Raw genomic sequence first — 27,468 nt, 5'->3', positions numbered from 1 at the left:
GCACAAAGAAATCATAAGACTATCCTATCGAGTTTCCAGGATAGACTCAGTACGATCATTTCTAAAGATAATTTTCAGATCAATGTACAAAATAACGATATCATTACTAAAATATAGAAATAACCTAAATATTTGTATTTTAACAACTGTATTAAGCTCACTTTATCATGGGCACAACAAATTATTAAAATATTTGTAATATCTTTCTTAATTGTTCTTAATCCCTAGAAGGTGGCGCTTTCACTAATGATCAAGACACACCCGAACTGAGTTCTGTCAGCAGACGTTGAAACTCATGACATCATTGGTTTTGATCACAACGATTGCTAGGGGACCAACAAGCTACAATTTGACGCTGGTCACTAGTCACATTGCTTCTGAGTCCGAAGGTTTTGTAGCTGGTGTTTTCAATTTCCACAAGTAAAGTAAAAAGCCAACGCATGGTTTTGTAAGTATCGTTATAAATGTCGTGAACAATTTATTACTGTTATTAGAGAAGGGTATTTGTTTTCAAAATCGGGAAAATGTAATATTATTCCAAATTTGATAAAACTAAAGCTAGTAAAATTTGAAACTAAACGTATAAAACTAAAATATACCGCTCTGGTGGTGGTAGTAGTAATACATATAATAAATAAATATTCATGATATAGCGAATATTACAAAAGTTACATTGTTTATGTTAGCATTGTTAAATCGCATGGTAGTTTGTCGTTGTAGAACAATTTAAAATTAAAATGACTTATATAAAATTAATTCCAATTTAAGTAGTATTAGTAAGTAACAAGAGACGTTAGAGAAAGTTTGGTTTGATAGAAACATGAATGTTAATATACATATTTCGTGCAACACCAGAATAGCCCACTATTCAAGTGTGACAAAGCTTTTTAATTCATAACGTTATACAATGTAGGCTCTAGGCTATAGTAATAATACTTTACTCTGACAAAACTTACGAGCTCGTTGAAAATTTGTGAGATAATTATTGATTTTATGTAATATTTGAATATAATTTTATGTGTAGTGAAAATAACGATTAGAGTATTTGTGTTTTTCATTCTTGATTGTTTACATGCTATCGAGATTACAATATATACGTTCAAAATGTACTTTTCCTATGACTAGATTGTTAGATTACTTTTGACCAGCGTATTGTTTTATTAACACTGTTATATTCTCATATCTGGGTTATTTAAAATTATCATTAGACCATCACCATTATTGGCCACTCATTTTGGTCTTGGCGTCACATTACCCTCTCAAATGATCGACACAACATCCGTTACCAGACCTCTCTGTAAGGTAAGTATAAATTCTCTGAAGGTGAAACATGCTTCATTCTTTGGTCTTATGTAGAAAGGTTTAATTGAAGAATAAATGTGTTGACTTTGGTAAAGCTAGAATAGTTTATTTGGTGAAATATACTTTGCAATTCATGTAATAGGACTTTTAACCAATATATTCTATAAGTGTATATGCTTATTATTGTATTTGAATATATTTCAGCTGTTGAGTCAGGAACTACTAAATTTAGGAAAACAAAATTAGGATAATTTGCTGTAGAAAAATCATTTGGTTTGGATTAAACTAAAGTTTGTGAATGAAATTATTTGTTTTTAAGACTGATAATATTCCACTTTAACAGAAAAATAAATGTGATATTTTGGTGTCATGAACTATTAGAACACAACATCCTGTGACCTTATCTTAATGTCATGCTGAAGTGAAAGTCAATTTCATATTAGAAATCAATGCTATGCAGTCCGTAGTTTGTATAAATAACATTCTGATAAACTGTGGTTTATATAAGTAACAGTCTGATAAACTGTGGTTTATATAAGTAACAGTCTGATAAACTGTTGTTTATATAAGTAACAGTCTGATAAACTGTGGTTTAAAAACGTAACAGTCTGATAAACTGTGGTTTAAAGTAACAGTCTGATAAACTGTGGTTTATATTTGTAACAGTGTGATATTTCATTGGTGTATACAGATGAATGGATAAGAAATGTGAAAGATAATATTTCATTGGTGTATGCAGATGAATGGATAAGAAATGTGAAAGATAATATTTCATTGGTGTATACAGATGAATGGATAAGAAATGTGAAAGATAATATTTCATTGGTGTATACAGATGAATGGATAAGAAATGTGAAAGATAATATTTCATTGGTGTATGCAGATGAATGGATAAGAAATGTGAAAGATAATATTTCATTGGTGTATGCAGATGAATGGATAAGAAATGTGAAAGATAAGTGGTTTCTGTTTGAACTTAGTGAGTGTTGTGAAATAGTGATGGTAATTAAAATGAGTTTCTTTCCCTTAAGGAAAGATGTTGTAGTCACGTGTATACATTTATATAATTATCCTTTGAAGTGTTTTAGTTGTGTACAATGACCTTTAATATCTTTATAGGAATAATATTGTTGTGGTAATGTATGTTTAAGTCAAAGGTCATTGTTTCATTTTGTTATTTAGAATAATTCATCAGAATGTTGTAAGTTTTACCTTGTTTATAACGTTTTGGTTGTTTTTGACAAAGTTATTAGTTTTAATTTGCTTATATAGTTGTTTTTTGACTAAATGTAACCTTTTTGGCATGAAATATTTAACATCTAACAGATCATTAGCTTGAAACACATAATATTGAATTAACTATCAAATATTACCATCAAATTATCACTTGGGAGAAATACTAGAAACAAAATTAATAATATGATAAATGTAAGACGTGTTAGAAATTTAAGGACAGAACATGAATTATTGTTAATAATAAACCAGAAGACGAAGTTTTCACAGTGTATTTGATAAAAAGGTAAGAAAACTACGTTCAGGAGTTTCAGGCTTAGCCCAGGCCACTCAGAAGTACACGTTACTGAAATAGGTACTCTAATATGAAACGTTGGTCAACAAAGGTGAATTTTAGTAAATATTTCATCCGTGTTCTATATATCTGCATCATGAGTGACACACACACATACAGAAACACACAATTCTGTGAAGCAAGTGCCAGATGGACGCTTATGACGCCACACGTTACAGTAACTATGAACTGAAAGGAAATGTTTGTTGTTACTAATCTTTAGAAGGACCACATAGTTGGTGTTTCAGAAATGTTCATGATCAGAAACCCCACAACGTTTTTAATCAGTTTTCTGATGAATTTTAAGATGAATTCTGTGGTAACTAGAGCAGAGAATTTTTAGTCTATTTAATGTCGAACAAATCTGTTAAATAAATAATTAAACTTATTGTTACTGACGGAGATTTAATGTGTTTGGTTTATTTTCTACTGTAGACGTTAACTTTATAAAAGGCTTTCTTAGAGAGCTACAGATGTCTAAAATGTTTTGACATTAGCTTACATATATTGTATTGTATTATAAATCTCTTAGACTGAGGTTCATGGTTTTTATTTCCTGGTGTGCGAAGACTAACTGTACAGGTGATATTTTAGTTATAAGGTTGAAGCATTCGGTTTTTGTAGTGAAACATATAAAACTCAAGATTAAAGATAGTAATTGACACACTGTATAAATCTGTGATATAAAATACTATTTGTGGAAACGTTGTCAGATCTGAGTCTTTGCTTTGGGCAAAAAGTATTGGTCTGTGATGCAAACCTAATTATCAAGTGTCGAAAATAATTATATCTCTGAACCTGTGCTTAGTGGAAACGTTTCAAAGGACGAATCTAGTTTAACGATGTTTGATTACTTTTCAGTTATAGCGTTTTCATTTTAAAATGTGTTATGCGAAACACTGAATGAGCCATTTAGAAGACGTTTCGTTAGGTCGGGTTTACGTGACCTTTCGTATATTAAGTTAAACAGTTTAGTTATGCTCTTTATACAGTTTTAGCAGGAACTTCAGTAACATCTTACTACTGGACGTAACTTCAACATGTGTGATCTCGTGCGTTTACGTGTTTTGACACGTGGCAAATAATATTAATTTTTCACAGAATATCATGCCGGGTTTTCTTGAATGTATTCAACAAGCCACATGTAGTTTGTCATAGGAAAGTGTACCAGAGTGAATTTTATCTTGAATAAAGTGTACCAGAGTGAATTTTATCTTGAATTAACTGTACTAGTGTGAATCGTATGTTGAATAAAGTGTACTGGTGTGAACTTTAACTTGAATATATAACAGTTTGTTTGAAGATAATTGGTAGCTGGACTGTTTGTTTGAAGATAATAGGTAGCTGAACTGTATTTTGTGCAACAACTTGGTTTGCGTATTGCACGTGAAAGTATATTGTTTATGCTTTAGAAACAGATAAGCACTTTTAGAAATGTATTTCCACTGTATATACAGGCGAGGATTAACTTTTCTACTTTTAATTACGTTTGTAGTTTACGTTTATTAAGTCTATAACTTGTTTACATATTTTGTGTAATTCGTAGCGTCTGTAACACCAGTTTTCCTTCGATTGTTAGTACTGTTCGGTATTCTGGTAACATGATGAGACACATGATGAATCAGAACGTGAAAAGCTACTGGTGCCAAGAATATGAGGTGAACGACATAAACAGTACTTCAACTGGCACGTTATTGTTTAATGCAAATATTGACGCGGTTGATACTGTTGTCGCACTACAACAAGTTGTCGACAAGGGTAAGACATGTATGTATCTGCATTAGTAGTGTATGAACCTGACGAATACATAGAACATAGTATTTATGTTACCTTTCATAATTCACGGTTGACAATTGTTCTTTTTATGAACATTTCCGGGTAAAACACTGCGTCAAACCACGTCAGGATATCGTAGTTAATTTTGTATAGGAGCCGAGGGGTTTAAAAAACAACAGTTATTTGCACTTGTAATCGTGGAAGGTGGACTAATACTATAGTCGCGGGGAGTAGTAAAAAGCTTTTTTATAATTGGGGGCACAAAGGTTACTTTTGTAAGAAGAGGGGAGACTTGTTTTTGTAATCATTTCATGTAATCTGAATGTGTGCTTTCCGTACACACTAGAAATACATATAGATATTTTACGGATGTCTGTACCTTGTATTGTGACAAAAATGTATTATCGTATTTTTAAGTCTCAAGATCGAAAACTATCAAACTAAACGTGGAATAAGAAACTTAAATGTGTTCTTCTAATAGAACATAATGTTGTGTTTGTCAACGTCAAATGTTACTGAGGGCGTAGTTGACTAATGTGGGTTGTTGAGGGCGTGTTTTCTAATGTGGGTTGTTCAGTGTGTGTTTTGTAATGTGGGTTGTTGAGTGTGTGTTTTGTAATGTGGGTTTGTTGAGGGCGTGTTTTGTAATGTGGGTTGTTCAGTGTGTGTTTTGTAATGTGGGTTGTTCAATGTGTGTTTTGTAATGTGGGTTGTTGAGTGTGTGTTTTGTAATGTGGGTTGTTGAGGGCGTGTTTTGTAATGTGGGTTGTTCAGTGTGTGTTTTGTTATGTGGGTTGTTCAGGGCGTGTTTTGTACTGTGGGTTGTTCAGTGTGTGTTTTGTAATGTGGGTTGTTCAGGGCGTGTTTTGTCATGTGGGTTGTTCAGAGTGTAGTTGACTAATGTCGGTTGTTCAGTGTGTGTTTTGTAATGTGGGTTGTTCAGGGTGTGTTTTGTAATGTGGGTTGTTCAGAGTGTAGTTTACTAATGTAGGTTGTTCAGTGTGTGTTTTGTAATGTGCGTTGTTCAGTGTGTGTTTTGTCATGTGGGTTGTTCAGTGTGTGTTTTGTCATGTGGGTTGTTCAGAGTGTAGTTGACTAATGTAGGTTGTTGAGTGTGTGTTTTGTAATGTGGGTTGTTCAGAGTGTAGTTTACTAATGTCGGTTGTTGAGTGTGTGTTTTGTAATGTGCGTTGTTCAGTGTGTGTTTTGTAATGTGGGTTGTTCAGGGTGTGTTTTGTCATGTGGGTTGTTGAGTGTGTGTTTTGTAATGTGGGTTTGTTGAGGGCGTGTTTTGTAATGTGGGTTGTTTAGTGTGTGTTTTGTAATGTGGGTTTGTTGAGGGCGTGTTTTGTAATGTGGGTTGTTCAGTGAGTGTTTTGTAATGTGGGTTGTTCAGTGTGTGTTTTGTAATGTGGGTTGTTGAGTGTGTGTTTTGTAATGTGCGTTGTTCAGTGTGTGTTTTGTCATGTGGGTTGTTCAGTGTGTGTTTTGTCATGTGGGTTGTTCAGAGTGTAGTTGACTAATGTAGGTTGTTGAGTGTGTGTTTTGTAATGTGGGTTGTTCAGAGTGTAGTTTACTAATGTCGGTTGTTGAGTGTGTGTTTTGTAATGTGCGTTGTTCAGTGTGTGTTTTGTAATGTGGGTTGTTGAGGGCGTGTTTTGTAATGTGGGTTGTTCAGTGTGTGTTTTGTCATGTGGGTTGTTCATGGCGTGTTTTGTACTGTGGGTTGTTCAGTGTGTGTTTTGTAATGTGGGTTGTTGAGGGCGTGTTTTGTCATGTGGGTTGTTCAGAGTGTAGTTTACTAATGTAGGTTGTTCAGGGTGTGTTTTGTCATGTGGGTTGTTCAGAGTGTAGTTTACTAATGTAGGTTGTTCAGGGTGTGTTTAGTGATTGGGTTGTTCAGGGTGTGTTTAGTGATTGGGTTGTTTAGGGTGTGTTTAGTGATTGGGTTGCTCACTGCGTTATACGTTCAATAATGTCTCGTGAACAAAACCACTGCTGCTGATGGTCATCTTTCGTGAATCCTGTAAAATGTAACAAAACCTTTACTGCTGATGGTCATCCTTCGTGAATCCTGTAAAATATAACAAAACCACTGCTGCTGATGGTCATCTTTCGTGGATCCTGTAAAATATAACAAAACCTTTACTGCTGATGGTCATCCTTCGTGAATCCTGTACAATATATTTATGTCAGTGATGTCGAGAAACCCACTTGTTGAGAAATGTATATGCAAAAAACGGCTTGTTTGGATGACGATTTAGGGCCTGGCATGGCCTAGCGCGTTAAGGCGTGCGCTTCGTAATTTGAGGGTCGCGGGTTCGCGCCCGAGTCGTGCCAAACATGCTCGCCCTCCCAGCCGTGGGGGCGTTATAATGTTACGGTCAATCCCACTTTTCGTTGGTAAAAGAGTAGCCCAAGAGTTGGCGGTGGGTGGTGATGACTAGCTGCCTTCCCTCTAGTCTTACACTGCTAAATTAGGGACGGCTAGCACAGATAGCCCTCGAGTAGCTTTGTGCGAAATTCCAAAACAAACAAACAAACAAATGGATGACGATGACCGAAGAAGGTCGAAACGTTGTTCGCTCTTCTATGTAAAATATTTTCTCAACCCAAACGAGCCGTTTTTGCATATAAATATATTTATGTATTTTATCACGTATGAAAACAGAGCTCTTTATTTGCGACTTTTACATAACTCCAAGTACATTATTTTAAAGCTGAAAACAAGTTAAGATACATAACATATTTAATGTATTGGTCATTATTTTTAACGTTTTAGAAGATTCATTTTGGAATAAAGTGTAATTCGATAGCTACACACGGACTTGGTAACCTCTAACCCCTGTATGGTGGCTCTCCTTCCAAATGGCCTTGCTTGTTAAAACCTGTGTAGTCGACAAGTCATCTGATAAGTTGTGTCATTTTTAGCTTAAGTGTCATAGATACTGTAGCGTGATGTACATTGTAGTGGATAGTGGCACTCCTCTTGTAGTTTATATCAACTAGACACAAAATAAATATAATGAATTCTACGTATAGTTATTGTTACATATCACCAGTTTGTGGTTTTCTGTTTGAAGTTGATCTTGTGTTTTTCCTTCTCCTGGCTCGTGACGACAGTTAAAACATCATCTGTGTCGTGGTGCATTGTCTCTTCTACATACTTTTATAAATAGTTTTGTGAAAGGGTTGATTAATCCATCTTTCCACTTAAGAACACGTTGACTTCTTGTATCTCATGTTTTATACGTTTCAGCAGTTTGGAAGAAGACAATAACAAAAATAAAATATCTCAGTTGGGAAAAAAAATATTTTAAAATATATATTTTTTTTACAAGTGATACCCATACTAGTATCTCATAGATTTTCAGACTGATAAAGTCAACACCAGGTAGAGTCATTTTTTATGTGTTGCACTGCTGTCTTTGCCTAGCCCCTGGATGACATAATATGTTAATAAAATACTTCCTTTACAACAGTGAGTTCTAATGATTTCATAAACAAATGTCCAGTTTAAATATGGATATTTAAAGAATATTTGTGTTTATTATAAATGTGTACGATACTAAAAGATCGGTTTAAATTCTGGTACTTAAAAATGTGGTTTGTGAGCTGAAGGAAATACAAGAAACAGAACACAAGTTTGTCTTACCAGCTGAAAATGATGTGTGTGACATTGTAATGTAAATTTTATTACATTCAACACAGATATTGGTAAAGTGAAACTCCGATACTTACCATTATCAATTTACATTATCTTGTATTTGTTTTAATGGGAATAATCAATCCTTTCTCCTATGATGAACCCTCAGTTGAAAATATAATACGTAAAATATTATATGTAAGTTTTTATATCAACTTAAAATCTGAGAAGACAATGAAATCACTTCTTAATATAAGGGTTAAATCATGGTTTGGGTGTTATACAGTCCCGATTGTACTTAATGTTAGGTTTAAGTTATCGTTTGGATGATGTACAGTCCCGGCTACACTTGATGTCAGGTTTAAGTCATAGTTTGGGTGTTATACAGTCCTAGCTACAGGTTATCTTAATTGGGGGTGAGAACAAAAGATATATAGTGGGGCCAAAGTTATCAGTGGGATTAGCTTTGGGAACCAACGATATTTTAAGGGATCCCTCCCTGCAAGTAACATCCGTTTCATTGACAAAGAATTCCTGAACGATAGATAAACATCTTATTATCCACCTTAATCGCCTGCTACATAAATCTAGGACGTAACTGTAAAACGGGTAAGTTGTGTTTTCGTTGATATAAACTTGGAATTATATAAACATGTTGTTCTGGCCCGGCATGGCCAGGTGATTAAGGCACTTGACTCGTAATCTGAGGATCACGGGTTCGAATTCCCGTCACACTAAACATGCTCGCCCTTTCAGTCGTGGGGGTGTTATAATGTGACGGTCAGTCACATTATTTGTTGATAAAATAGTAGCCTAGGAGTTGGCGATAGGTGGTGATGACTATCTGCCTTCCATCTAGTCTTACACTGCAAAATTAAGGACGGCTAGCGCAGATAGTCCTCGTGTAGCTTTGTGCGAAATTCAAAACAAAACAAACCTATACCAACTTTGAGAAATAAAAATATAGTAACACAGATAGATGAAGTCATGAAGTGTCTATAAATAATGAAGTCAAATGAAGTGAAGTGTTTAGACAGATGAAGTCATGGTAAGTATAGAAATATATGAAGTCATGGTGAGGTACATAAATATATGAAGTCATGGTGAAGTATACAGAGAGATGAAGTCATGAGTGAAGTGTACAGATAGATGAAGTCATATGAAGTGAAGTGTTTAGACAGATGAAGTCATGGTGAATACATAAATATATGAAGTCATGAGTGAAGTGTATAGATAGATGAAGTTATGAGTGAAGTGTACAGATAGATGAAGTCATGGTAAGTGTCTACAGATAGATGAAGTCATGAAGTGTTTATAGATAGTTCAAGTCATGTATGTTTATATCTTCCTATGTGAGTGGTATCACGTACAAGGCCTAGCGTTGTTTGGTAAGTAGTTTGAACTAAACGTTTCAGTCTCTTGAAACAGGTCATGGAAGTGCCTCATGGTTTTAAAGTGTTCCCATAGCAACGAGACAGGAGAAAAGCCTGGCTGGAGCCACGAGGTCGTCGTTTGAGTAAACGATTTGGTGTGAACGAAGATAACTTCAGAAGCCATAAAAATACTGGAAAGTCATGAAATTTTCTAAACACATTTCTCATTACTGGAAATCTTCGAAAAATTAGTGACTTTTTATCACGAGATCCTGGAAGTGCCTTTGAAAGTTAACTCCATCATTCCTAAATTTCCCGTTTTTATTGACTTCATTGTGTTTATCTTTGTTTAACGAAAAGCGATCTTTATAAAATGTCTTGGCAATATCGTTCCATTAGAAACTTTGGTTTATGCACTGTCTTGTTCAAGAGAACAAGTATCACGTGATTATTACTGTAATGGTAATAATATTGTAAAATAAGATGGAAACTGCGATTCTAGCACTCGAAACTGAGCCATTAAAGAAGTGGATGTATGTAAAAAAGCTAAAACAACTGCCAGCAGAAAAGAAATACTCACAACAATTACGGTCTTAAATACCGTTTAAACGCAAGGACAAGAAAATATATAGGCTTAACACCACCTCGAAATATAAAGTTTTTATTGAACCACCAGGTGTTCAGTTGTTTGTTTTTTTTAAGTTCTTAGGCAGAACTGTTGTAGTAAGCTGGTGTAGATAGGGTTTTAAAATAGCGGTTATTTTTAAACTGCAGAGCAGACGTTAAAATAATGCATGGGAGACATGCGCGCTTTTAATACGCGTAATATCAAAGTGGTTTCAGTAACAATACGAATGTTTAGCCTTGTTGTCGTGGTTGGCAAGGTGACATGTCGTCATATATGTAGAGCAACCAATCAGGTGCATTTTGTTATATTGTCAAGTGTACATATGTTCAATAAACATATGACTGGTGAACTGTGGTTAAAGTACGATATGTGGGTGAAAGATGTAAGAGTTATTATCACTTGTTATTAAACTAAAATTAGAATTAGACGATAGCCAGTGAAGGAGATGTCAGTGACGTGTAGTCATTTAGAAATTCTCTTAACTTGTCTCACTATGTTGCTTTTTACAGCATCACTTCATTGTTAGAACAGCTTGTAAATTTATTACTACAGTTTTTATAAATTGTGATAAAACATTAGATATTTTATCTAGGTGTAGTTCTGTTAAAATCATTTCTCAAAATTGACTGGTTAGTATTGGATTTTTATTCCATTATCCTGTGTGAACCATATTTTCAAAGCTAATAAAACTTAATATAAATCAACATGTTTCTGTAGCAGCTGGTATTTGTAATATTTGGATATACAAGTTCTGCCCCTTGTACCATGTTGGTTCAGTGGCAAATCTGAGGACTTGATATCCACAGTGGATATCAGAAACAGAGATAGGTTGTGAATATTGTATGAACTTGTTGGCATATTGAAACATGTTTTATTTCCCTCATATAAGACCAGTTAGTTTTAAACCAGCTTGCCTTTAAATGAACTGGACTATTGTACATGCATTTAAAAACCAACCACTTCTATGATGCTCATTGTTTTTATAACTGACATTTTTTAAATAAAGGTCTTATTAGATTTATGTTTCCTGGCTAGTTTTTGCTTTTGTTATATAATTCAGAAGTTGGAAACGTAAACTGTTTTATGTGTTTCATATAAGCTTTTATTATCTAAAGCCTACAATACTGCATTCATGTTGCAAGTATCAGGTTAATTAACTAACCTAGTATAATCTCAGGTTTGTTTTCAATAGCTTCAGTCATTTATTACCTATCTAAAGAATTTCTGCAGAGCTAAGACTTCATGAAAGAAAGAATCTAAATGTATAAGTTAAGTCTGATAATTCAGTGTATAAAACCTTTAAAGCAACAGGTATCAAAATAAGTTGTTTTCAATTCACTATTGACTATTGATGTAATAATATCTCTCAATATTACTGTAGTGTGTTCTTGTAAAAAATGAGTTATGTTACTTGTTTTGTTGGTAATTTGGGGTGAAATATCAGTCTCTTAATAAGTAATTCTGATTTGTCATGAGATATCATTTGTAGTGTATGTTATATAGTAATGACTGAATGATGACATTGGACTAATGGTTAACATTTCCTTGTGTAATGTAAATTATATAGTAATGAATGAATGATGACATTGGACTAATGATTAACATTTTATTGTGTAACAAATTATATAGTAATGACTGAATGATGACATTGGACTAATGGTTAACATTTCCTTGTATAATGTAAATTATATAGTAATGAATGAATGATGACATTGGACTAATGGTTAACATTTTATTGTGTAACAAATTATATAGTAATGACTGAATGATGACATTGGACTAATGGTTAACATTTTATTGTGTAACATAAATTATATAGTAATGACTGAATGATGACATTGGACTAATGGTTAACATTTTATTGTGTAACATAATTTATATAGTAATGACTGAATGATAACATTGGACTAATGGTTAACATTTCCTTGTGTAATGTAAATTACATAGTAATGACTGAATGATAACATTGGACTAATGGTTAACATTTCCTTGTGTAATGTAAATTATATAGTAATGACTGAATGATAACATTGGACTAATGGTTAACATTTCCTTGTGTAATGTAAATTATATAGTAATGACTGAATGATAACATTGGACTAATGGTTAACATTTCCTTGTGTAATGTAAATTATATAGTAATGACTGAATGATAATATTGGACTAATGGTTAACATTTCCTTGTGTAATGTAAATTATATAGTAATGACTGAATGATAACATTGGACTAATAGTTAACAACTAAATTTGACACTACAATTTCATTTATTTCTAGAGACAAGATTGTTTAACGTTCTAATATGTATTACAAAATTAAATAATAAAACCCTGTTCTTGTTTGGTTTAGTTTGTTTTATAATTTGCCCAAAGCTACACAAGGGCTATCTGCACTAGCCGTCCCTAATTTAGCAGCATAAGACCACAAAGCTACACAAGGGCTATCTGCACTAGCCATCCCTACACAAAGCTACACAAGGGCTATCTGCACTAGCCATCCCTACACAAAGCTACACAAGGGCTATCTGCACTAGCCGTCCCTACACAAAGCTACACAAGGGCTATCTGCACTAGCCATCCCTACACAAAGCTACACAAGGGCTATCTGCACTAGCCGTCCCTAATTTAGCAGCATAAGACCACAAAGCTACACAAGGGCTATCTGCACTAGCCGTCCCTAATTTAGCAGCATAAGACCAGATGAAAAACAGCTAGTCATCATCACCCAGCACCAACTCTTAGGCTACTCTTTTAACAATGAATTGTGGAATTTACTGTCACATTATAATGCCCTCACAGCTGAAAGGGTAAGCATGTTTGGTGTAACAGGGGTTCGAACCCTCAATCGTCAGGTTATGAGTCGAACACCTAAACCCACCTAGCCATGCAGGGCCCCCTTGTTCTTGTAGTATCACACTTCACTGTTTTTTCCACTTATAATAAATTTATAAATACTGTTCTTTGACCTGTCAAAACAAAATGTCCAGCTTCTACTCAACAAAGGACCTATTAACTAATATAGCATAGAAGATGTTTTTGTTTTATAAGGTGAAGTTAAATTCAGTTTCAATGTTGGAGAAAGAAAGGAAATAATTTTCTAGTGAAATTTATCGTAACCATTTCAATTGAGTTTAGTTTAAGCTGAGAAACATCCTTAAAACTATGTTTGTTCTGTTCATTGTTAGTTTCAGTTTTGAAATCTTATGCTTTAAAATTTTTTGATGAATGTTTTTATTTTATCTTACTAAATGTACTGTTTGGCCCTGGAATGTGAACCATATTTTCAATATTAAACAGTAAGCTAGCAAAACTTAAAACATACCTGCATGCTACTGAAACCACTGCATGTTTATTGTTTGCTTATATGGATGCTTCTATTTTGTTTTGTTTTAACAGCTTTGATTGGTTGATTTCAATTGAAGATGGGAGAGAAAAGTGGGATTCAGGTAGAGATTTTTAAAAATATATCTAAATATACATTTATTGTAAAATAAACTAACATTTTCTGAATGTGCTACCTCTTGCACCTTGAATTGTGTTAGAACATTTGCTGTGTTGGTCAACAAAAACCACATAAGGACAGTTTCTGTTTAGGTCGTTGAATATGTGACCAAGAGTAGATCATTTTGTGAACAACATTAGAACATTGGTTTGTCGGATGCATTAACAGCATTGGACCGATTAACAAGTTAGGTCACTAACTTAGTTGTATAAATGAGGCAAAATGTTTGACCTGCTGGATATAAGAGAATAAATAATATTTTGGTTTGTAACTAGGAATGTTGAAGTAGTTCTGTAATGTTGAGGATTTACATTTCTTACCAAACATACAATTTGTAAGATGTACATGTTTGGTGTTGAAGGCTTAAGTTTATTACTGAACACCACAGATTTATACAAGATGTATGTATAACTTCTACAGACATACAAGATGTATGTATAACTTCATACAGACATACAAGATGTGTGTAACTATATATAGACATACAAGATGTGTGTATAACTTCATACCAGACATACAAGATGTATGTATAACTTCATACAGACATACAAGATGTGTGTAACTACATATAGACATACAAGATGTGTGTATAACTTCATACCAGACATACAAGATGTGTATAACTTCATACAGACATACAAGATCTGTGTAACTTCATACAGACATACAAGATGTATGTATAACTTCATACAGTCATAAAAGATGTATGCATAACTTCATACCAGACATACAAGATGTATGTATAACTTCATACAGTCATACAAGATGTATGTATAACTTCATACAGTCATACAAGATGTGTGTAACTTCATACAGACATACAAGATGTATGCATAACTTCATACCAGACATACAAGATGTATGTATAACTTCATACAGTCATACAAGATGTATGTATAACTTCATACAGTCATACAAGATGTGTGTAACTTCATACAGACATATAAGATGTATGTATAACTTCATACAGTCATACAAGATGTATGTATAACTTCATACAGTCGTACAAGATGTATGTATAACTTCATACCATTTTCTTGTGTCACGTCAACTAGTGTTGATAAGATTTGAATATAAGAAAATATATATATATATATATAGTATATATAGTAATACTAGTTCTACTAGTTTTGTTGTGTTGCATTAATAAAGTAGTAATGATGTAGTAATTGTTCTTTATTATCAGCTTGTAACATATATATATATATTTACACGTGTTACCAGCCACTAATACACGATATATAAATATGTATATTTAAAGATAATATTAATATTCAAGAGTTAATAAATTGAAACAAAATCGAAAGGAAGGATTACATTAAAAACAGCAAATTGAAATCTCTCACTAATTACATTAGTTTGTTGTAACCAAAAACAAATTAAAACAAAACACTGCACTAATTCAAAGGGTCCCAGGGTACAAGTTATGATGTGGAATGTAAAATGTATCTTAGGTTCTGGAGGTGACTGAAGACCCACATTGTAGTGGGGATACACTGTCTATCAGTCATAACCTTCATATGCCAGTCTCACATAAATATATTAAAGGAAAAGAATAGTAGGAGAGTTAGAGTAGTGTTTTTATATTTTGACTTGGAACAAACTATATGTATAAAATTGTATTATCAGCCATTAATTAGCATATATCATTAATAACTGTATATCATTAGCCACTAATAACTGTATATCATTAATAACCATATATCATCAGTTACTTATAACCATATATCATCAGTTAATTATAACCATATATCATCAGTTACTTATAACCATATATCATCAGTTAATTATAACCATATATCATCAGTTACTTATAACCATTTATCATCAGTTAATTATAACCATATATCATCAGTCACTTATAACCATATATTCATCCACTAATAACCATATATCATCAGTCACTTATAACCATATATCGTCAGTCACTTATAACCATATATCGTCAGTCACTTATAACCATATATTCAGCCACTAATAACCATATATAATCATCCACTAATTATCACATCAAAACTTCTTATAATATTACATCTGTGCTCTTTCCCTTGATGTGTATTTTAAAGTATATTTCAAGTAGCAGGTATGGATCATTATGGTATGCTTGTTTTGTTGTTCTTTAATAAAACCAAATTACAACACATTTCATATATATGTATATGTTCCAGATGAGTTAAGTGGTTAATACCACTAAGCTTTGTATGAAAGGTTTACCAAATACAATTGATAGATACTTAGTGTGTGGGAAGTTTGGCAAGTAACATGCAGTGTACATGTATAGTTTTGTAGTGCACAGTTAATAACAGTGTACTGACAGTTATTGATTCTAAAATTAGAGGTAGCTGAAGTTCTTAACGTGGTTACTTTTATTTGTTGACAAATTCCAGATGACATTTCGAGGAGTGCGTAGCAGCAAGTTTCGACACGTCTTTGGAAGTCCAGCGAGAAAGGACAGTTGTTATGAGTGTATTAAGATCACAAAAAATGCACATGACAGTCACTTTTGTGCAGTCAACCCTAAATTTGTTGCTATAGTAACAGAATCAGCTGGAGGTGGTTCATTTCTTGTTATCCCTATTGGAAAGGTGTGGAGTTTCTCTACGTACAGTTCCTTAAAACTTTTTATTTAATGAACTTATAAGCAATTAATAATAATAATAACAATAACAGATTTTATGAAATTTAGCTACAGCTTCAAACTGAAATACTCGTTTTTGTTTAACAAATAATTTTCCTGATTATATGTATTAACTGTTTGCATAAAAATCTTTGTATTGTTGAAGACTGGACGTATAGAGGTCAATGCTGGGAAGGTAACAGGACACAGAGGACCAGTATTAGACATCAAATGGAATCCTTTTAATGACAATGTGATTGCGTCTTGCTCTGATGACTGCACGGTAAATGTTCTGTCTAGTTTACAGATGTATCTCTTTATATATGTATTGTGAAGTATTGTCTGAGTATTGAACTGTCTCCCACTTCAATAACTTTTCATGCAGGTACAATTCATCATACACCTTTAATGGGAACAAATATTCTATACTAAATTGTCAGGAAGTGATCAAACTATCATGTTCATTTCAAATGACTTTAAGAATACAAATGTAGATTTTCTGTATGTTCTTCTTTAGTTGCTCAACAATTGCTTTTTGCAGTGGGCAGGATAAGTAGCTAAAAGCTTTGGCTCCAAGTAAAATGAAGAATACAACACAATTCACCCTTTTAAAGTCCATGAAATAATTTAAATTTATAGATTAATTGAACTTTTCTTGTCATTGGGGACGGGTACTTTTCTTAGGTTAACTTAAAAACCTTTTCTGTTTAACACACACGCACGTTAAACTGGGATACATCGTGGAAGTAACTGAAACATATCTCCCAGTGTTTATCATGAGCTACATCTTCAGACACTGAAGATGAATCACTTTTCTTGCAGTTTGTATAATAATTACACCTGTATGGTAATATAACAGTGTAGAAAAGTTTATGCAAACAAGCGTGTATAAGTGATGTTACAGTTGATGTAAAAACTTACCTCTTTAGTGCCATTTATTTTGTTCACTTCATAGACTTCTCATTGTTGGTGTTGGCTGTAAAAACTAATGAAAAACAGAAATCTCTTAATTTTGTAGCTCAAACTATGGTATATTCCCGATGAAGGCCTGATGCGTTCAAACATGACAAAACCAATCATGGATCTACAACACCATCGTCGGAGGGTGGGATATATTGAGTGGCATCCAACGGCTGAAAATATTCTCTTGAGTGCTGGATTTGATAATTTGGTAAGGACAATAAAGATTTTTTAACAAGTTAGAAAAAAAGATGTGAAAAACGGAAAAGCTAGAAATGCCATATCACTATCTTATGAAGTAAACATTTCCTTTTATAGTTAAGTAATGAATAAATTCTTTACGTGGTCGGTATAAATCATTTGATGACTAACTAGTAGTAATGAAGTTTTTACTCTGAGCTCACAGTGCATTAAAGGTTTGTTTTAATAGAAGTAAAATCATTTTCACCTGGTGACTTGTAATATGGGTATTTCACATAAACATGTCTTAAACAGTATAACTAATGAGTCCTCTTGTCTAACAATTATACTAGAAGATTCTAGTTTTAGTGACAAAACTTGGGACTTTAAAACTGTAACACAGGTGTATGATTCATGCATACATATGCTGTGTGAATAACAGAAAAAAGTTCCAGTCATTTCTTATTTTGGATAAAGAAGATGAAAAACATTTAGATAAACTATGTGATTCTGTTTTGAACAGATTCTTGTTTGGCAAGTAAGTAAAGGAGATGTCGTAAGAACCATTGATTGCCATCCTGATTCAATATATTCTATGTCTTTTAACCATGATGGCAGCTTGCTGGCAACCACATGTAAGGACAAGAGGTTGAGAATTGTGGACCCTCGACAGGGGATTGTCCTTAAGGTTTGTTTCTTCTTGCTCATAATTAAGAGTTTGTTTTTTGGCATTATGGCTTGATGTATGTTCCATGTAAAGACAGAGTTGATATTTTTGGTGTTATGAGTTGATGTATGTTACATGTAAAGACAGTGTTGATATTTTTGGTGTTATGAGTTGATGTATGTTACATGTAAAGACAGTGTTGATATTTTTGGTGTTATGAGTTGATGTATGTTCCATGTAAAGACAGTGTTGATATTTTTGGTGTTATGAGTTGATGTATGTTACATGTAAAGACAGAGTTGATACCCTCACAGCTTAAAGGAAACATTGAGTGAACTAACCTTTAATGTTTCATTTTCCCACAAAACTGATCAACATTATCGTTGTTATAAGAGAGATAATTAATTGTTTAATAGTGAGTGAAAGTTTTTGTTTTGTCATTCTTTTAGGAAGGTCCTTGCCACCAGGGGTCCAAAGCATTCAAAGCTGTGTTCTTAGGTGATACTGGACGTGTTTTTACAAGTGGATTTTCCAAGTTTAGTGATCGACAGTGGGCTGTGTGGTCACAGGTGGAACTTGTCTTTTTACATTGAAATGCTGATGTAATTTTTTGAGGTTTTGAAAAATAAGTAAAACTGGTGTTTAAATACTATGTGAACCAAAGATAACTAAATTGTTGGTATATGAATTATTTAAAAATACTTAGGTTATGTTAAAGCTTTCAAAAATATTTTAATTAGAAGTATTATGTATTAACTAATGAAGTAATCAAACGTTCCAGTTCAACTTGAGTAGTCCGTTGAGAATAGAAAACATCGATTCTTCATCTGGAGTCTTGTTCCCCTACTATGATCATGACACAAAGATTGTTTATCTTGCAGGAAAGGTGAGAATGTTTATTAACTTTTAATTAAATTAGTTTCTTATATTTCATTTCCCATTGCAGCACGAAATACGTATAAATTTTAAGTATTTGTTTGTAGTAAAGTTTGAAGAGGAAAAACAAACAAACTGAATAATTACAGTAGTACTTGGTACTTAACTTGGTATTATGTAATACAGCCTTTCCTAAAGTGTGGGGAACCCCCATGAATTGGGATACATATCACCTTGCAAGTGACTAGGTTAGAGTTGATAATACAAGATAAAACATTTTAATATAGTTTTATCATAAAAGATAACTAATTACTACAAGACATATAAGGTTATAATGTGTATTCATATATATTACGTCTTGTCACTAAACTCATGTTTTCTATCATTTTAAAGAAGACAGGGCCACACAAGAAACCATATTTAATGAACGGAATGTGGATGATAATGTTTAGAAAGTGCTGCTGTAGTACAAGCTGAGCTGGCTGATGGTGTATGAGTGATACTAGAAGGCCAAGATAAAGCTTATGTTAGATATATATAGAAATTAATGTTTTACATTGAAGTTTGAAAGGTGTGACTTGTGGACACTGTAATCCTGTTTTCATGCATCACTGATACATTTATTTTGATGGGCAGGGTGATGGGAATATTCGTTATTATGAACTTGTAGACGAAGCTCCCTGGTGTCATTACCTCCATCAATTCCTAAGTGGTTCTCCTCAGCGAGGCCTTGGCTTCATGCCCAAGAGAGGACTCGATGTGATGCGTTGTGAAGTGTTCAGATTTTATAAGTTACATGCAACAAAAGGATTATGTGAACCAGTTTCCATGATTGTTCCAAGAAAGGTTTGTTTTTGAAAAACTAATGTTGTTATGTTTAAGTTTCATGAAAACAGAATAAAGCTGAATCATCAATTACGTTACTGCTCTTGCAATAGGTAACTTGTAAATATATGTTTTCAATGTGTTTTGTTTTCTATGGCTTGCAACTGAATGCACTATTAAATTAAAACTGAGAAATCCAAGGACATGCAGTGAAGCCAAATTACATTACTTTATATTCAAACTTTTGTAATAAATTATGGTAGTTACTTTAATATTAAATAATGAATGATGTATTTACTGATATTGGTGATTATTTAATATTAAAGAGTGAATGTTGTATTTACTGACATTGGTGATTATTTAATATTAAATAATGAATGTTGTATTTACTGACATTGGTGATTATTTAATATCAAATAATGAATGATGTATTTACTGACATTGGTGATTATTTAATATTAAATAGTGAATGTTGTATTTATTGACATTGGTGACTATTTAATATTAAATAATGAATGTTGTATTTATTGACATCGGTGACTATTTAATATTAAATAATGAATGTTGTATTTACTGACATTGGTGATTATTTAATATTAAATAATGAATGTTGTATTTACTGACATTGGTGATTATTTAATATTAAATAATGAATGTTGTATTTACTGACATTGGTGATTATTTAATATTAAATAATGAATGTTGTATTTACTGACATTGGTGATTATTTAATATTAAATAGTGAATGTTGTATTTACTGACGTTGATGATAATTTAATATTAAATAGTGAATGTTGTATTTACTGACGTTGATGATAATTTAATATTAAATAGTGAATGTTGTATTTACTGACGTTGATGATAATTTAATATTAAATAGTGAATGTTGTATTTACTGACATCATATCATACAAGAAAACCCACTTGTAGAGAAATATATATGTAAAATTGGCTCGTTTGGGTTGAGAAAATATTTTACGTAGAAGAGCGAACAACATTTCGACCTTCTTCGGTCATTGTCAGGTTCACAAAGAAAGAAAGAGGTAACTGACCAGAAGCTGACCACATGTTTGGAAGGGGTTGTGTAACTGAGTGTTGGAATGTTAGATGTTTGAATATATAATTTTATATTATTTATTTTATTATATTAATATAGGTATAAAGGTGTTCCTTTGTATCAGTTTATTTTGGGTTTAAGTTGTTGTATAAGTAAGGCTTCTTTAATTTTGCATAAGTTTATGTTTGTTTCTTTATTTAGTATTTGAGTGTTTTCTATGGTTATGTTGTGTTTATTTGACTTGTAGTATTCAAAAAAGTGTGAAGGTGACTTTATATGTTCTTTGAATCTGGTTTACATTTTTCTACTTGTTTCTCCAATATAGAAGTCGTGGCAGTTATCACATTGTATTTTGTAAACAATGTTGGTGTGGTGTTTGTCAGTGTAGTTTTTACATAGTATAGACCTCAGTTTTGTGCCTGGTTTTTGAATAAATTTGATATTAATTGGAATTTCATATTTTGTTACTAGTTTTGGCAAATGTTGGTTATTTGTCTGCTGATGTCGGGAATATATGGTATGCAGCAGTATATGGTTTTGTGATTTTTTGATTCGTGAGATATATAAACTTTTGTTGGTTGATTTTGCTTTCTGTCTAGGTATGTGCGTATAATGTTTTCTACAGTTTGTGGAGGAAACTTATTGGTGTTGATGAAGTATTGTTTTATTTTGTGTAATTCATTGTTAATTTTATCTGGTGAGCATAGTTTTACAAAGGAACACCTTTATACCTATATTAAATGTAATAAAATAAATAATATAAAATTATATATTCAAACATCTAACACCACCCTCTAAATTCCGACACTCAGTTACACAACCCCTTCCAAACATATGGTCAGCTTCTGGTCAGTTACCTCTTTCTTTCTTTGTGAATCTGACGATGATCGAAGAAGGTCAAAATGTTGTTTGCTCTTGTACGTAAAATATTTTCTCAACCCAAACGAGCCAATTTTACATGTATATTGTAACATACAGTTTACACTTCTACAAATATTACTAACTTTGTTTGATTCAATTTAAAATTTCTTGGAAGTCTGAACAATTTCAAGATGATCTCTACCCTGACACGGCAGCACCCACTCCGGCCTTAACAGCAGAAGAATGGCTTGACGGTAAAAATCATAACCCTATTCTCATGACTTTAAAGGTCAGTGGCACATCTTTGTATTTATACATTGACTTTGATGGTCAGTAACTGTTACATTTATTTCATTATAGATTGACTCTGAAGGCCCATAACTGTTACATATAATTTATTATAGATCGACTCTGAAGGTCAATGACTAGCCCATTTGTTGAATTATAGATTGATTTAGGACAGTGACTGTAACCTTTCATTACTATAAATTGATTTTGAATGTCATTGACCAATACATTTTTTCTATAAACTGAGTTCGATGGTCAATGACCTGCATATTTTTATACCACACATTAAAGATTTGTGACCACAACACTTGTTTTCTCATACACCTTGTATAACATTTATATGAAAAATGTTTTTCCTTTATCTATGATATATGGTAATTTCTTAAACGTTTTTTATTAGATTCTGTTCACAACTTAGTTCAAAATATAGCTTCTCAAATAGCAAGCAGTTGTATTTTGTACAATTTGGAAATTAAGACCTTTTGGGCAAAAATAAAGGTTCTTGTTTTGAGAAAAGTATTAGTGACAAAAATAGTATTGAAAAATCACTCTGATTAAAATACAAATTAGATTGACATGTGTTAAATAGAAACTCATTTTCAGGCCTTACATATATTGTATTAGAAGTTCATTAGTTTATAGAAAATTGTGACAAATGAATCATTGGGGAGCCATTGTAATTAACTGATATAGTTTGTTAATCTCACAGTCTTTTAGTAGTTAATAGGTTAATTGTATTTGTTATAAGTTGTTATTCTTAATATAAGATGTACATTCTGTTAAACATTGTACTAGATTGACATTGTTAATATAAGATGTACAGTCTGTTAAACATTGTACTAGATTGACATTGATAATATAAGATGTACAGTCTGTTAAACATTGTAATAGATTGACATTGATAATGTAAGATGTACAGTCTGTTAAGCATTGTACTAGATTGACATTGATAATATAAGATGTACAGTCTGTTAAACATTGTACTAGATTGACATTGTTAATATAAGATGTACAGTCTGTTAAACATACTAGATTGACATTGATAATATAAGATGTACAGTCTGTTAAACATTATACTAGATTGACATTGTTAATATAAGATGTACATTCTGTTAAACATTATACTAGATTGACATTCTTAATCTAAGATGTACAGTTTGTTAAACATTGTACCAGATTGACATTGTTAATCTAAGATGTACAGTCTGTTAAACATTATACTAGATTGACACTGATAATCTAAGATGTACAGTCTGTTAAACATTATACTAGATTGACATTGTTAATATAAGATGTACAGTCTGCTAAACATTATACTAGATTGACATTGTTAATATATGATGTACAGTCTGTTAAACATTATACTAGATTGACATTGATAATCTAAGATGTACAGTCTGTTAAACATTATACTAGATTGACATTGATAATCTAAGATGTACAGTCTGTTAAACATTATACTAGATTGACATTGATAATGTAAGATGTACAGTCTGTGAAACATTATACTAGATTGACATTGATAATATAAGATGTACAGTCTGTTAAACATTGTACTAGATTGACATTGATAATATAAGATGTACAGTCTGTTAAACATTGTACTAGATTGACATTGTTAATCTAAGATGTACATTCTGTTAAACATTATATTAGATTGACATTGTTAATGTAAGATGTACAACCTGAGAAAGGTTGTAACAGGTTTGCATAGTGTGTAAGAAGTTGTTGTGTGAAGCAGATGTTTTTGTGTTTTCATAGACTGGGGCTGGAGCACAAACAAATAAGCCAGTCTTGTACAACCTGGAGAAGCAGTATTTGTTGACAGCTGACCGAAACAACGAAAAAAAGTTTCGTTTCATTTCTAAAGAGAATCGTGTTGATTATCGAGAAATGTCTAACATGAACATCAATGTTATTAACAACAATGCATTTTTGGATATGTATGCAGCTTTTACAATTATATTGTATAATGAACACATTATTAAATAACTGGTGTTTTGAAAGTTATTGTGATGAAAATAATCTGTATTTATACACAGTGTTTATTGGTTTGTCTTTCTCTAAATGAAGAAATCCAAAATCAGTTTACTCTATTTGAAAGTAATGTTATAATAAAAACCTGAACATTTTGTTTTTTAATTTATCTGCTGGAATAATTAATCCTGTCAAATTTAAGAGCTGTAATAAATCTTTTCTTCTTTCTCTTCTCAGTAACTGCAAATAATCTTTTCTCCAACTTCACCTAAGTGTTTTTCCTCATTTATCTCATCATATGTAATAATAGGTGTCTAAAAATATGGTCTCAGTACAAATTCTGTATGTTCAATTTACACTAAAGATCTAATGCATACTTGTATTGATTAGACAAATAGAAAGCTTATATTATCAGTTGAAGTATTCAAATTAACTTATACACAAGTAGCATAACAGATTTAGCTATGACGTTTCATAACTATTAATCACGACCTTTCATAACTATTAATCACAACCTTTCATAACTGTTAATCATGACCTTTCATAACTGTTAATCATGACCTTTCATAACTGTTAATCGTGACCTTTCATAACTGTTAATTGTGACCTTTCATACCTGTTAATTGTGACCTTTCATACCTGTTAATCATGATCTTTCATAACTGTTAATCGTGACCTTTCACAACTCTTAATCACGACCTTTTGTAACTCTTAATCATGACCTTTCGTCACTATTATTCATGACCTTCTTTACCAGCAGTAGCCATGATTAGTGGTTAATCTATTAAACATGAATTTTTGTAACATTATTAATCTGATCTTTTGACTTTTGTATGATTAATATCTTTCAGGACTAATCAGAACCAGGTGTTGGAGTCTGCTGAAAACCAAATACCATGGCTTGAAGGTCAAGAGACAAATAATGGAGTGACAGTGTGTGATATTGTATCCAGTGGTCAGTATCCAGTGGCCACATATGTTACTCTGAATGACAGTGACAGTGACAGTGACCTTGAGATTGAACCTAATGGACCACAAACATTAGCAGTGGTAAGGATGTTACGTATCTGATGAGAGATTGATTTTAAATTTTCCTAATAAGTTTGAAATATTCCTATTGATTATAACAGTGATACCATTATGGTTGAGGAAATATATTACAAAGAACATAAACTTAAATTGAAACACCAGCACTTCCTAAACTAGGGTCCTAACGGTCATCTCTTTAGAGCTGTGAATAGTTTTAAATCTAAGCAAAAATATTATACTGTAACAAAATATTGATTCATTGTTCTTGGAGTTAACTCTCTAACCACCACCAGTGTGTTGGTTTTTTTCCACCAGGTGATTATCTGAAATATTTGAAAACTGTGTATGGGGTCTGTTATTAAAGAACGTTTGGGAACAAATGGGGTACAGAAGTCACGAGATAAAATTGGCAACATATAATATTTTATTGCTAAGAAAGTCAAATTCTTGTAGAGGTCATAAAATAATCTGAAGTAAATAATTAGTTAACTGAGGTGAAAAACTGTTTTACACAAACAAGAATGGTTTCGGGATGTGTACTAATTTAAACAAAACTGTGGAAATGATCTACAGTAGGAAAAATGTATTTAATATTAATACTGTATTGAAATGGTGAAATTAGTATATATGGCCTATCCATCAATTATTTCTATTTATTACAAAATTTATTTGTATCATTTTGGTTTTTATAAAACAGTTTTTACTTTAGCTTGTTTCCTGGATGATGCTGATTTAGAAATTATTGTACTTTTTATTTAATGGTGTTATTTTTTATAATTCTAAGATCCACTTTGGAATCCATCTGTACCTTCACTGCATGTATAACAGTTCTTTCCATAACCTTCACTGCATGTATAACAGTTCTTTCCATAATTTTTTTAATACTTTATCTATCTAAACAAAATATCGTTAAATTATGGGCTTCTTTTATAGTCTCTTAATGTTATGAGTTTGTAAACAGTATTTTTCTAATGAACACATACTTACCGCATACAACAACAGGACATAATAACTTCTGCTGTTTTCTCTTCAAATAGAAGTCAGTACAAAACATAAAGTAGAAAATATCTCCTGTTAAACTGGATTTTATGTTATTTAGAGTTTTATAAATGTTTCACACATTATGGTGTAAAATTATAAATAAATGGTGTCAGAAGAATTGAACCTTTTCTGTAACTGGTAGAATATTTAATTTGTTGAGATTATAATATTTTAACATTTAAATCTGTCTATGGGATACATTACAAAGAAAGACACACAGATAACCTAATGTTTGATAATCTGGAACAGCTAAAGAAGGCATATAAACATCGCGACGGAGGAAATTAAGTCTTTGAAAAGGGAACTGGCAGCTAAAGATGTCCAGATACGAAGATTAGAAGTCCAGCTGGAGAAGGTGGCTATGAATCATGGTGAAATGTGAGGTGATGAGTTAAGTACATTCTGCCACCATATCTCTTCTTCAGTCAATACTTAATTCCACTTTTGCCAGTAAAACTGAGTTCATTTTAACTTCAAAACATATCTTTGATATTTCTGCTTAAGATATGGTACAGTTTTATATTCTATAATTTTTCTGACAGTTTTGAATTTAAAAAAAAGTCAAAATAATGTGATAGTGCCCTGTCACAGTGTTCAGTTCTTAAGTTTTGTTTTATGAAATTCATAGATTTCTACTTGTTTTTTTATAAGAGTATAAGGTACAAACTGTATGTACATTTTACCTGTTTTTTTAACAAGTGTATGACACTTTTAGATTGTATTTATGGTTAAGCAGAAATTTGTACAATCTACTTTTGAAGAACTGATTTTACTCAGTTTGTGATTTAATAAGAATATGATGTCCTAACTACAGAGTTTCAATAGTACTATATTACCATTAATCACTGGGAATTGGTGTAAGTTTTATGTGTCCTTACGATAATCCATTTTAATGTCATGAGTAATAAAACTAGAACAAACTTACTGTAAGTTACTACAATAAAATATGATCAGTAGTAGGTTTGGTATAGCAAAGTTCATCCCAACAAATGTTTGTTTTCAAATCAGTTTTATGAGATATTTCTTACAGAATGTAACTTTGCTAATATTTTATAAGAGGTCATTAATTAACATAATATCCAAAAACTTTTTGAGTGTACCTTATGTTGAGGTGAAAGTTAGTTTTGGTTTTGTGTATCCCATTCTTAACTATATGACATCTCATAATAACACAATTTGTGATTGGATAATAAAGCAAGTAGTCTATGCTATTGAAGGTGATAAGGTGATAAATCTAGTTTTGTAATGAGAGGTTCTAATAATAAAGAAAATGCACAGGGAGTAACTAAAATCTATAAA

At 32.1% G+C, this 27,468-nt stretch overlaps 1 protein-coding gene across 2 annotated transcripts; it reads left to right on the top strand.

Annotated features, from left to right (window-relative positions):
- The first annotated feature begins 310 nt into the window (after window positions 1-310).
- LOC143242469 (coronin-2B-like) lies at window positions 311-27,468 on the top strand. Of its 2 annotated transcripts, XM_076485890.1 has the most exons (14): window positions 364-448; window positions 1,209-1,302; window positions 13,686-13,735; window positions 16,179-16,376; window positions 16,575-16,691; window positions 17,427-17,579; window positions 18,072-18,236; window positions 18,665-18,784; window positions 18,997-19,101; window positions 19,728-19,937; window positions 22,010-22,123; window positions 23,884-24,065; window positions 24,951-25,149; window positions 26,419-27,468. In XM_076485890.1, exons 3-14 carry the CDS (start codon window positions 13,712-13,714, stop codon window positions 26,455-26,457), a joined length of 1,626 nt encoding a protein of 541 aa, XP_076342005.1. In that variant the 5' UTR covers window positions 364-448; window positions 1,209-1,302; window positions 13,686-13,711; the 3' UTR covers window positions 26,458-27,468. The 2 variants fall into 2 exon arrangements, with proteins under 2 accessions (XP_076342004.1, XP_076342005.1); XM_076485889.1 differs by lacking the exon at window positions 13,686-13,735 and having other exon boundaries at window positions 311-448.

The sequence above is a fragment of the Tachypleus tridentatus genome, unplaced genomic scaffold (genome assembly GCF_004210375.1).
Source record: "Tachypleus tridentatus isolate NWPU-2018 unplaced genomic scaffold, ASM421037v1 Hic_cluster_2, whole genome shotgun sequence".
NCBI lineage: Eukaryota > Metazoa > Arthropoda > Merostomata > Xiphosura > Limulidae > Tachypleus > Tachypleus tridentatus.
This window is presented reverse-complemented; position numbering and strand designations above follow the sequence as displayed.